Here is a 14,259-nt window from a genome sequence, read left to right as displayed (position 1 = left end):
TTTTGGCTTCCCAGTGCATAAAAAAGTTATGCTTACACTACATACAGTGTAGTCTGTTACATCTGCAACAGCATTATGTCTAAAAAAAAACAATGTGTCTTAATTAAAAAATACTTTACTGCTAAAAAGTGCTAGCCATCATTTCATCTTCCAGTAAGTCATAACCACTCATCACAGATTACCTTAATAAATATAATGCAAAAGTTTGAAATATTGCAAGAATTACCAAAATGTGGCAAAGAACATGAAGTAAGCAAATACTGTTGGAAAATGGTGCTGATATTCAGCACCAAAAAGTTGGTTGAATATTATTCAGCCACAAAAAGAAGGAAATCTTGCCATCTGCTACAACATGGATGGACCTTAAGGACATTATGCTATGTGAATTAAGTCTATCAGAGAAAGACAAATACCCTATGATCGCACTTAAATGTGGAATCTTAATAACAAAACAAAACAACCTCATAGATACAGAGAACAAATGTGTGGTTGGCCTGAGGTGGGTGTGAGGAGGGGTGAAATGGGTGAAGATGGTTAAAAGGTACAAACTTCTAGTCACAAAATAAAAAAGACCTAGGTATATAATGTACAGCACGGTGACTATAATTAATGTTGTATTACGTATTTGAAAGCTGCTAAGAGAATAGATCTTAAAAATTCTTATCACAAGAAAAAATAATTTCTAATTGTGTGGTAATAAATGTTAACTAGACTTATTTTGATGATCACTTCACAAAATGAACACATCAAATCATTATGCTGAACACCTGAAATTAATATATCAATTTTATCTCAATAAAAAATAAATTAAATACCTTCAGATTATATTTATGAGCTTTATCCAAAATAGTTGGTACCAAATCATCAGTATTTTCTCCATTTTCATCATTTGTACCAGGTGGGTACCAAGATAGGGCTAGTACACCTAATAGAAAAAACCAAAAAGAAAAATAAATACAGGAACAGGACTGATTGGAGGTATTCCACACAGATTTTTCTTAAAAGGCAGAACAAAGACCAAATTGGCAACAATAAAAAAGAAACATATTCCCATATAAGTTATTATTTTGTTACTTAAATATTACCTATGTCTATTTAATTACTTTGTATAGTCATATTTAAACTATCAGGTATGAATATATTTAATAAGTTTTACTTTATAGAATTTAGGTTTACAGAAAAACTGCACTGAAAGTACAGTTTCCATACATTCTCTTCCACACCCCCTCTCCAACCCACATATGGTTCCTGTTATTAATACCTTGCATTACTGTGGTATGTTTGTTACACATAATGAACCAATATTGATACATCATTATTAATCAAAGTCTACCTTTTGTGTTGTACAGTTCTATGGCTTCTGACAAAAGCATATTTGCCCACTGTTACAGTGTCATATAGAATAGTTTTACTGACCTCAGAATCCTCTGACATCCCTCTATTCATCCCTCCTCTCTCAATCCCCTGGACAATAATTGATCTTTTTAGGATCTCTATTGCTGTCTTTTCCAGGATGTTACATAGGTAGAATCATACAGTAACTTCTTCAGACTGGCTTTTGAAATTTAGTCATACATACATAACTAAGGTTCATTCATGTCTTTTTGTGGATTTATAAATCATTCTTTTTTATTGCCACATACTATCTCATTGTATGAATGTGCCAGTTTATCCATTCAACTACTAGAGGATACCATAGATGCTTATTTGGGGAAATTACGAACATTCAAGAAAAAAATTAGTTTCTTCCTGTAGTACTTACTTTTGAAATAAGTTACAAAATAAGTTTTAGAAACATAAGCCTGCAAAAAAAAAATCACTCACTTTGATGGAATATTTGAAGTCAAGTAATTCAAACCCACATTAATATATAAAGCTATAACAGGCCATTAGAAAAATGCTACTAATTTCTAAATTAATCAACATACTCTTTAAGGCATGGAGAAATACAATGGTACCAAAAGAGAAGCATGTGGAAATGCAGAAACTGCAAGGTTAGAAACCGGTAGAGAACTAAATTATAAGATTTAAACTTTAGAGTAGACATGCCATGTACAGAGCAGCCCCATCTAGGGAAACAAAACAGAACTTTCATTAACATTTCCAAAAGAAGAAGAAGAAAAAGAAGAAGTGGTCGTCTATGTCCTCTATCTGAAACAAGAATAGCATTAAGAACACAAGAGGTAGAAAAAGAACCTATAACAGGCTTTAGGAAAGCTTATGGCTAGTTACAAAGGGAATCTATTATATAGAGGGAAATGATGGTAAGAAAATGGTCTGGAAACAATTGATCAAACATTTAAGCTGCCTACTAGCCTAGTTTATAAAAGGAAAAAAAAAAACACCACTAATGAAGAGTCACAATTAAAAAAGTTTCAACACTGGACCTATGAAAAAATCCTGCAAAAAATAAGAAAACAAGCATGAGACAAAATAATAAAGGAAGAATATATAAAAGATTATCCATGAAGCCTAGGAAAATTTTAAGCATAGCATTCTCCCATGAAATTCAAATCAAAAGATTCCTGTTCCTAGCAATAAAGATTAGGTTACATAGACCAACATTTCCAATGACAAACAATTATTAAACAAAATACGGATTACAAAAAAAAAAACCAAAAACAAAAAAACAAAACAAAAACCAAAACTTCTCAAAGCTAAAGAGCTGGAGAATAAGGAATTATCTGTCCAAACTGAGGCAAAAACACAAAGAAGAGAAGTATCTGAGCAAGAACTTGGTCTGCTCAAAACATAATTGGCAGAAGTAAACTAACCCTCAAAACCAGTGGATTAAGTATCAGGTTGACAAGCTTGGGAAGTCCTCTAGCTTTAAATTTAAAGTGACTAGTATTTTCTACTGTACTGAATAGCATAGATAAAGAACATTTTCATTCTTACAGAAAGTTCTACCGGACAGCGTTCCTAGGTTTCTGATCCTCCTAATACCTGACCATCTCATTCTTGTCTGCTGAGTTTTCTTCCTCCCTATCCTCACTCAAGTTCTACTCTAAGGCTTGAGAAGACTGTTCTTTGTTCCTCCTTGTTACTCTGCTTCAGCTTTTTTATTCTGTCAAATTATCATTTCCACATGTCTAATTCTATACCCTTACTGTGCTCCACAGTCTAATTTATCTTTGCAGCATACTTTTGGACTGTATCCCTCATGAGCTCTGAACACAAGTAATAGTCTGGGAAATAAGCCAATCATGGTCTTCCTCACAAGGAGAGTTGAGCCACTGACAATGGTAATGAACCTTCACAGCAACCAGAAAATTTTCTCTAACACACATAATCTAAGTATCATTTATAAATAAGATTACTGAGTATTTCTACTATTTCAACTGTATAGTGAAAAGGGATATTGAGGTCTATGCTTAGCACATTAGCATTTTATTAAATGCAGATCATGTCATATTGATCATGGTGTCCCTCCATAGCACTTATTACAGGGTCTTCAATATAAATGGTACCCAACCATTTATTTTATGAAGTAAAATGATGAATCTAAACAGGGTAATAGTTAAGAAGATACGAAATCGGACAGACCTGGAGATTCAAGTTCTCATTCTCTTATTTGATAGGTGTTTATCTTTAATTAATTTTACTTAAGTTTCCATACTTGTAAATTGGGGATAAGCTCAGTTCATTCCCTAAAAGTGTTTTTAAAAATAGAAAATGCCTTACAAAGAATAAGACCCCCAAAAGTGATTATAAAAACAATAATAAAAAGACAATGGCAAGTAAATTAGGATACATTTAACTCCACAGAACTTATGATAGCTTCTCTTCGATATAGAGAACTTACTGTTTCTTTCAAACATATTAAACACTCCTTCAAACTAAAGATTAAGCAGAAACAAAGGCAAGCCCAGTTTCAGACATAAACACTATTATCACTATATAGGATGACCCATGTTCAACAAAAAGTATAAGGCATACAAAAAAGAAAAAAAAACTGTCAAGAGGCAAAGAAGTCAACAGAACCAAACTAGACATGAAACAGATACTGAAATCATTAAATAAGCAATGTAAAATTACTATTATCAAAACATTAGAAGATCTAATGGGAAAGACAGCTACCATATGTGAATCGGCTGGGAAATATGCCAGAAATGAAAATTCTAAGAATCAAATAGAAGTTCAGGGAAGACAGCAGAGTAGGATGATCCCAGGTTCACCTCCTCCCATGGACACAGCTCTGAGACTATAGCTAACTCTAAGTAACTAACTCTGAAAATGACCTAAAGACTGGCAGAAGACCTTTCACAGTCAATCATAGACAGGAGGCTACGTCAAAAAGGCAGGAGAGGTGGACACATGGTTGGGAACCAACCACCCAGGTGAGATTAACCACAAAAAGGACTTACACCACAAGCAAAGAGAAAGGAGAGGATTAGACCCCACACTAGGCACCAGAAGTACTGGGATATGCACTAGGAAATGAGTCCCCATCTGGCTTTGAAAACCTATGGGGCTGAACTTTAGAAGCTTTTAATATCACCAAGATTTAACTCCACATACTTTACAAGTCAACTGGGCTTAACTCCAAGAGAGTCAGATAGCAATAGGAAACTGAGTTCCGCCTTTAAAAAGCCAGCATAGTGCTCGCTTTGGCAGCACATATACTAAAAAGCCAGCATAGTAAATGACTCAACCAAAGACACAGCACAATAGTAGCAGTTTGAAAAGTGCCTGGGGTATACGTGAAGGAGAATCACTTACTAATCTCAGAACACATGCTAAAGGAGTGGGAATGATCAGAAGACTTCTCCAAAAACAAAAGTACTAGGGGGTGCCATTTCTCTTCCCCTCCCCCATCCTAGATAGCTGGACATTTGCAGGAGCCAGTACTAATGCTCTACTTATCTTTCTAGCACTGTGTGCTATGTCCCCACATTCCCATGCAGACCTGCCAATCCAACCCTCCTGCCTTGGCAGGCATAACAACAAAGTGGTTCCTGCCCCACCATAACCTGAAAGCAGCCCCAGCAGGGATCCGCACAGCTACAAAGTGACTCCTGCCCTGGGGAGAGGCCAAGTAATCTCACACACCAGCATGCCCACAATTCCAGCAGCAAAGCCTCTTCACTGAGCAGAAAGAAGTTTTGCTGTTTGGTATCTCATAGCTGTGGCAGACAGGCTAAGAGCAGACAGCCTGACTGCTGACCCTGCCCACCTACAAGCCTGCAGAGGCCTCAGACTTCTCAACTGCACTGGGACCAAACCCTGCCTAGTGTGCCCACAGCAGGCAAAGTCAGTCACTGCAGCTGATTGGGCCAAAGGTAAATGAGGTTCAGGCACAATAGTAGGGTGCACACAGCCTGCAAAAGAAACACCACAGGAGCACCTGTTTCTGGTGACCAGGAGGGACTGAGCTACAGGGTATCACAGGACCTCTTCTATAGAAGGCCACTATTTTTAAGATCAGGAGATGTAGCTGACCTCCATAATATATGGACACAGAGAGTCAAGCAAAATGAGATGACAGAGAAAGATGTCCCAAATGAAAGAAAAAGACAAAAATCACAGCAAAAGAGTTCAATGAAACTGAGATAAGCAAAAATGCCTGATAAAAACAATTCAAAGTAATGGTCATAAATATAGTCACTGGAAGGGCACCTGGGTGGCTCAGTCAGTTAAGTGTCTGACCTCATCTCAGGTCATGATTCTCACAGTTCATAAGTTCAAGTCCCGCGTCGGGCTCTGTGCTGACAGCTCAGATCCTGGAGTCTGCTTTGGATTCTATGTCTCCCTCTCTCTGCCCCTCCCCTGCTTATGCTCTCTTTCTCTCTCTCAAAAATAAATAAATATTTACAAAAATTTAAAGATAGTCACTGGACTTACGAACAGAGTGGATGAATTCAGAACTTTTACAAAATTACACATATAAATCAAAAGAACCAGTCAGAGATTAAAAACAAACACCTCGATAGCTGAAATAAAAAATAATTAACAGCGAATTAAAAAGACACAGAAAAACAGATCAGTGATCTGGAAGACAGGGTAATGGGAAGCAACCAAGCTGAACAGCAAAGAGAAAAAAGATTAATAAAAAGCAGTAAGACTAGGTTAAGGAAACTCATCATCAAGCGTAATAATATCCACATTATAGAGATAACAGAAAAAGGAGAGAGAGAAATGAAGAGAAAATTTACTTGAAAAAAATCAAGCTGAAAATTTCCCTAATCTGGGGAAATAGACATCAGTTTCAGAAAGCACACACAGTGCATAACAAGATGAGTCCAAGACATATAAGTAAAATGGCAAAAAGTAACAATAGAGTATTTTTAATTCAGCAAGCAAAACAAAACAATTACATATAAAGGAAACTCCATAACCCCAACAGGTGATTTCTCAGCAGAAACTGTTCAGGCCAAAAGGAAGTGGCATGATCTATTCAAAGGAATGAAAGGGAAAAAAAAAACAACAAAAACTTGCAACCAAGAATAATCTACTCAGCAAAGTTATCATTCAGAATAGAAAAAGAAGTTCTTTCCTAAACAAAAACTAAAGGAGTTCATCACCACTAAACCAGGCTTACATGATAATGGGAATTCTTCAAATGGAAAGAAGATGCCATAACAAGTAGGAAAATTAATAAAGAAAAAATTTCACAGGCAAAAGCACATATATAATAAAGGTAGGAGATGAATCACTTATAAAGCCAATACAGTGGTTAAGACACAAAAATTGATTTTACATCAATTATATTTACAAAAATCATTCAAAACATACATAAAATAAAAAGATAAAATATGACACCATATATATAAAACAAAGGGAGAATAATAATTTAGTGCTTTAGAATGTATTCAAACTTAAGCAACCATTAACACAACTGCATACATGTTATATATGATCCAATGGAAACCACAAATCAAAAACCTATAATGCCCCCCCCACACAAACACATACACAAAGAATCCAATCCAAGCCTACCACTAAAGAAAGCCATCAAACCAAATGAAGATAGAGAAAAACTATACCAAAAAAATTAACAAAATGGCAATAGGTACACACATATCATTACTTTAGAACAAGACTCACCTATATTCTGCCCACAAGAGCTTCAGTTCAGACCTAAAGACACATACACCCTGAAAGTGAAGAACAGCTGGAAAAACATATGCCATCCAGAAAACAAAACAAAAAGAGCTGGGATAGCAATACTAATATGAAATAAAAACAAAACAACATGAACAAAACTAAAAAACAAAAAACACTTTAAAACAAAGACTGTGGCCAGAGACAATTAAGGGCATTACATAATGATAAAGGGACCAATCCAACAAGAAGATATAACAATTGTAGATATCTATACAACCAAAGCACCTAAATATATAAATCAAATATTAACAGACAGAAATGGAGAAATTGACAGTATTACAATGGTAGAGGTCTTTAACACCCCACTTACATCAATGGATAGAAAATCCAAACAGAAATCAACAATGAAAAAGTAGCTCTGAATTGACACATTAGACCAGTTGTGAATTAACAGATATATACAGAATATTCTATCCAAAAACGTAAGAATATCCATTCTTTTCAAATGTACATGCAACATTCTCCAAGACAGATCACACATTAGGCCACAAACAAGTCTCAATAATAGTATGAAACTAGTAGTCAATTACAAGAAAAAATCTGGAAAGAACACAAATTTATGGAGGTCTAACAACAGGCTACTAAACAGGGAAGAAGTCAACCTTGAAATCAAAGAGGAAATCAAAAAACACATTGAGACAAATGAAAATACCATTCCAAATCTTTGGGACAGAGCAAAAGTAGTTCTAAGAGAGAAGGTTATGGCAATACAGGTCTATCTCAAGAAACAAAAATCTCAAATAACCAAAACCACACCTAAAAGAGCTAGAAAAAGAACAAATGAAGCCCAAAGCTAGTAGAAGAAATAATAAAGGTTAGAGCAGAAATAAAAAAGAAAAAAAAAACAGGAAAAAAAAAAGATCAAAGAAACAAACTGGTCCTTTGAAAAGATAAACAAAACTTATAAACTTTTAGCTAGACTCATCAAGAAAAAAAAGAGGCCTCAAAAAAATAAAATCAGAAATGAAGGAGAAAGAACAACCAACACCAAAAAAAGTAAAGCATTATAGAGAACAGAATGAAAAATTATGTATCAACAAATTGGGATAACCTAGAAGAAATGGATTAATTTCTAGAAACATATAATCTGCCAAAACTGAATCAGGAAAAAATAGAAAAATTTGAACAGGCCAATGACTAGTAATAAAATTGTACTGGTTATGAAAAAAAAAATCAAATGTTCAAATGAGATCTACAGGTGAATACTATCAAACATTTAAACAGTTATTACTTATTCTTCTCAAACTATTCCCAAAAAAAACAGAAGAAGGAAAACTTCTAAAATTCATTCTATAAGTCCAGCATTACCCTGATACCAAAATAAGACAAAGACATCTCACAAAAAGAAAACTGGAGGCTAGTATCTCTGATGAACATAGATGCAAAATCCTCAACAAAATACTAGCAAATACAATTCAACAATATATTAGAAAGATCATTCACCACTATCAAGTAGGATTTGCTCTAGGGATGCAAGGATGTTTCAATATGTGCAAAACAAAGTTTTTCCTCTATCAGGAATAAAACAAGATGTCTACTCTCACCACTTTTATTAAATATAGTACTGAAGTCCTAGCTGCAGTAATCAGAAAAGAAATAAAAGGTATCAAAATTGTTAAGGAAGAAGCTGTCACTATTTGCAGATGATGTGATACTATATATAGAAAACCATAAAGACTACACCAAAAAACTACTAGGAACTGATAAATGAATCCAGTCAAGTTGCAAGATATAAAATTAATATACAGAAATCTGTTGCATTAATTACAAAGTAGCAGAAAGACAAATTAACAATTTCATTTGCAATCACACCCAAAATAATAAAATAGCTATAAACTTAACCAAGGAGGTAAATGACTTATACACTGAAAACTCTAAAACATTCATGAAAAAAATTAAAAAGAACATAAATAAATGGAAAAATGTTCCATGCTCATGGTTTGGAAGAATTAATGTTGTTGACATGTCCTATTAATATTGTTGAAATGTCCTAAAGCAATTTACAGACTCAGTGCAATCTCTTATCAAAATACCTACAGAATTTGTCACAAAACTACAATATATAATCCTAAAACTTATACAGAACCACAAGACCTCAATGAGCCAAAGCAATCTTAAAAAAGAACAAAGTTGAAGGTATCACAATCCCAGATTTCAAAGTATACTACACAAAGCTGTAATAATGAAAACAGCATGGTATTAGCCAAAAAATAAGATGCATACAAGAATCGAGGACCCAGAACTAAACCCATGCTTATATGGTCAATTAGTCTATAACAAAGGAGGCTAGGATATACAATGGGTAAAAGACAATCTCTTCAATAAACTGCACTGGTACAGCTAGAGAGCTACATGCAAAGAAATGAAACTGTACCACTTTCTCACAGTATACAAAAAAAAAGAAACTCAAAATGGATTAAAAACCTACATGTGAGACCTGAAATTGTATCCCACAATATGTTTATTGCAGCATTATTTATAATAGCCAAAAATCCCTAAAAGAAAATAGTAATAATCTCTTTGACATGGGCCTTACCAAAATTTTTCTAGTTAGGTCTCCTTTAACAAGGGAAACAAAAGCAAAAATAAACTATTAGGAGTATACCAAAACAACAACAACAACAACAACAACAACAACAACAACAACAACAAGTTTTTGCACAGTGAAGGAAACCATGAACAAAATGAAAAGGCAACCTACTGATAGAAGACATGTGTAAATCATGCATCATATAAGGGTTTAATATTCAAACTACAAATAACTTTTACAACTCAATACCAGAACCAACAACAAAAAAAAACCTGACAAAAAATAATTTAGTTAAAAAATGGGCAGAAGACTTGAGTAGATATCTTTTCCAAAGAAGACACACAGATGGCCAAAATATGAAAAGATGTTCAACACCACTAATCATCAGGGAATTGCAAGTTTAAACCATGAGATATCACTTTACTATTGTGAGAACGGCTAGAATCAAAGACAGGAAGTAACAAGTCTTGGCATGGATGTGGAAACAAAAGAATTCTTGTTCTCTGTTGGTGGGGCTGTAAATTGATGCAGCCACTGTGGAAAACAGTATGGAAGTTCCTTAAAAACTTAAAAAAAAGAAATACCTAATGATCCAGTAATTCTACTACTGGGTATTTACCCACAGAAAATGAAAACTCTAATTCAAAAAGACATATGCACCCTATGTTTATTGCAGCATTATTTACAATAGCCAAAATATGGAGGCACACCAAATGTCCATCAACAGATGAATCACTAAAGAATATATGGTGTATACATATGTATACACACACAGTGTAATATTATTCAGCTATACAAAGAATGAGGTATTGCCATTTGCAACAACATGGATGGACCTAGAGGGTATTATATATTAAGTGAAATAAGTCAGGCAGACAAATACCATAAAATTTCACTTATGTGTGGAACCTAAAAAATAAATGAACAAAGAAGAAACAAACCCCAAAATATAGAGAACTGGTGGTTGCCTGAAGGGAGGGATGTGGGGGGAATGGGTGAAATAGATAAAGGAGATTAAGTACAAATTTACAGTTAAGAAATACATAAGTCACAGAGATGAAAGGTATAGTATGGAGAAAATCATCAATAATATAGTAATAACATTGTAAGATGACAGATGGTGACTACAGTTATAGTAGCACTGAGTAATATGTAAGATTTGTTGAACCAGTATGTTGTACACATGAAACTAATACACCACTGGATGTTAATTACACTTCAATAAAAAGAAGAATCAAATAGAAATACTGGAAATGAAAAACATGTTAAAAGATGAGGAATATCTTCAACAAACTCATGAAAGGACTGAACAGAGCTGAGGAAAGGGTCAATTTCCAGTCACATAAAATTACATTAAAATATAATATGACTAAGGTAAAACACACATGTAACTGAAAACTCAGAAGAGGTAGAAGGTATATATGTCAAAATAATTGCTAATTATGCAAAGTTGATGACAGACACAAAACAACAAATTCAAGAAGCTCAGAGAATATCAAGCAGAATAAATACCAAAACCAACAGATACACACATGTTTAAACTACTAAAATTCATAAACAAAGAAAAAACATTTTAAAATCAGTGCAAAAAGGAAACATACAGGACGTAAAGATATAAAAAGTTTTGTAAAACTTACAGTATACTTCTCATCAGAAACCATGATAGAAGACAATGGAGCAGCATTTTTAAAGTTCCAAAAGAAAACATAAACCTACAAAACTCTTCCTGCTGACAATTGTATAGCAAAGGAGACATTCAAAACAAAGGATATAAACAATACTTGAAAGATTAATATTGGTTCCTTAATTACTTTATAAGATGAATGATTGCTTAAAGTTGTCATCAACAAGCTATTGTCCATGAGCCAAATCTTGCCCTCTGTAAGTCTTGTATACATTTGTCTACATATGGCAACTTTTACACGATAATGGCATAGTTGAGTGGTTGTAAAGAGATAATATGGGCCACAAAACCAAAAATATCGCTGGTCCTTTACAGAAGATGTTAACCAATATCTGGTCTACAAGAAAAAGAACAGTAATGTACACCATTTTATATACTAGAATGATAACAATAGCAAAAGATATGGGAGGAAAAAACCAGGAATATATGTGGAGAGGTCCTTCTGCTACATATGAAGTATATATTATTTGCAAGTACCCTGATCATATAAAGGTTTATTTGGTAAATCTTATGTCAACAACTAAAGAGATAAGAAGTAACACTAAGCAAATGTGGAGTACGTGGAATCATAAAAAATGTTCAACTAACCCAAAAGAATACAGAAAAAAAAAAAAAAACCAGGAGAACAAATTGAGTACATAGGAAGTGGCTAATAAAGCAGATTTCAATCAATATAATCATAAAAATAATCACACTGAGTGCAAACAGTCTAAGCATACTATTTTAAGGACAAAATTTTCAAATTGGATTTAAAAAAAAAAATCAAGACCTGACAAAAGAATGATTTCCTTGCACACACACAACACATACGTTAAAAGTAAAATAATGAAAAAAGATTCACCAGGCAAACACTAATCAAAGAGAGCTGGAATTGTTTATATTAACATCAAAGTTGATTTCAGAACAAAGAATATTACCAGCACTAAAGAGAGATACTTCATAATAATAAAGGACTCTGTCTAAATGATATAACAGTCCTAAATGTTTGTGTACCTAACAAAAGACCTTCAAAATATAGAAAGCAAAAAATGGCAGACCTGAAAGGGGAAATAAATAAATCTACAATTATACTTGAAGACACATCAACACTGCTTTATCAATAATTGATAGAACAGGTAGATAATTGGCAAGGATACAGAAGACTTGAATACTATCAAGAACTTTAACTGACATTTATAAGACAATCCAACAGCAGCACAACAACCTTTTTCAGATAATGAAACCAACTGTTCATTTACTGAAAGGATCAATAATATTAAATATTAATTAGATATATTGACCAAGAAAAAAAGGAGAAAAATATTAGCAAAAGCATGGATGAAAGAGGTAAAACATACAGAACATACAGACTTCGTACACTTTAAAATCATAATAAAGGGATAATACAAGCAACTCTGCTCATAAAACTGACAAATATGATGACATTGACCAGTTATTTACAAAATATAAGGACCAAAACTCACTCAAGGAGAAATAAATGAACATAGGGGAAGTGAAGGAAAATAAGATAAAATGAGAGGGAGGCAAACCATTAAGACTCTTCAATAAAGAGAACTGAGGGTTGCTGAGTGGGGATGTGTGGGGAGATGGGCAAAATGGGTGATGGGCATTAAGGAAGGCACTTGTTGAAATGAGCATCGGGTATTATATGTAAGTGTTGAATCACTCAACTCTATTCCTGAAATCAATCAATAAAAATAAAAATATTCTTGGAAGAAAAAAAGAGGGGGAGGGAACACCTGGCAAAGCTAATAAGCAGGCTAGCTTTCTTTATTTGCTTGGCTTTTAAAATATTCTTCTGCTGAAACCCTGAATTGACCATTGTTTTACTTATTTGTAATCAAACATAACTGGCTGAACCATGTTCTGCTAGCACAGCTTCAAAAAAAAAGAAGAAAGAAAAAAGGTAGTAAAGGGGATCAGAACATGCCATCCCAAAATATGCCGCTCTGGCATTTTGAGCTGAAGGTACTTGAGAAACTGCAGATGCAGAAGGGCTGACTTTCCCCTTTCTACCAAAAAGCAGGTTGATCATAAAATTTCCCATGAGAAAGTTGCCGTCCCTGTACCAGAAAGAGAGTATCTTATCTCCTGAGACTGGGAATCAACCCTGCAATGGACCTGCAAAAACAAACCTACTAAAATAACCCTTGAACTTCTATTAGCTTCCCTCCCTCCTACATTTCCTGTTCACTGTCCCACAATCTACTGCCCTGAGCCCAAACCCCTTTGTCTGGTCACATCCCCACAATTTATTGTTCTTTGTGTAAAAAGGTCCATAAACTTTTAAGCCTACCATCTTCTTCAGGTCTTCATTTCTCTTCTGAGGACTTTCATATAAGCATCGAAAATATTAAATAAATATGTATGCTTTTTTTCTGCTAAAAAAAACTGATGACCTGAATAGTCCTAATAATGAAATTGAATTTATAATTAAATAATGAAACCACCAAGGCAAGATAGTTTTACTGATAAATTCTATCAAATACATAATAGGAAATAATGCCAACTCTACTCAATCTCTTCCAGGAAAAAAAAAAAGAGGGAAGTTTTCTTAAATCATTTTATGAGGCCAGCACTACTTTAATAACAAAAAGACAAAAGACATCTCAAGAAAAGAAAAACTACAGATCAGTATACCAGCTGAACATGGATACAAAATCTTTCTTAAAAGATTAGCAAATAGAATTTAGTAATATATGAACAAAATAATAAGCCAACAACAAATGGAGTTTATTCCAGTAATGAAAAATAACAGTCAGTATCTGAAAATAAATCAACATAAGTCACCCTAGTAGAGACTAAATGATTAAACAACCAATAGATAAAAGAAGAAATCATGAGGGAAATGTTTCTAAACATTTAGAAATGACTAAAACAAAAACATGACATACCAAAACTTATGGCATATGGATAAAATAGTGCTAAGGGAGTAAAC

The 14,259-nt window shown here is 33.9% G+C and overlaps 1 protein-coding gene across 2 annotated transcripts in view; it reads right to left on the bottom strand.

The window, feature by feature from the left end:
* Positions 1–14,259, bottom strand: part of MANEA (mannosidase endo-alpha) — a 65,273-nt gene that overhangs the window by 27,683 nt on the left and 23,331 nt on the right. For both annotated transcript variants that reach the window (XM_047858894.1, XM_047858893.1), the window contains exon 3: positions 816–925. In XM_047858894.1, the coding sequence (XP_047714850.1) occupies positions 816–925 (110 nt within the window). The remainder of the gene's footprint in view (positions 1–815; positions 926–14,259) is intronic.

The sequence above is a fragment of the Prionailurus viverrinus genome, chromosome B2 (genome assembly GCF_022837055.1).
Source record: "Prionailurus viverrinus isolate Anna chromosome B2, UM_Priviv_1.0, whole genome shotgun sequence".
In the NCBI taxonomy this organism is placed as follows: domain Eukaryota; kingdom Metazoa; phylum Chordata; class Mammalia; order Carnivora; family Felidae; genus Prionailurus; species Prionailurus viverrinus.
The sequence above is the reverse complement of the archived record's forward strand: the minus strand, read 5'-3'. Positions and strand labels throughout refer to the sequence as shown.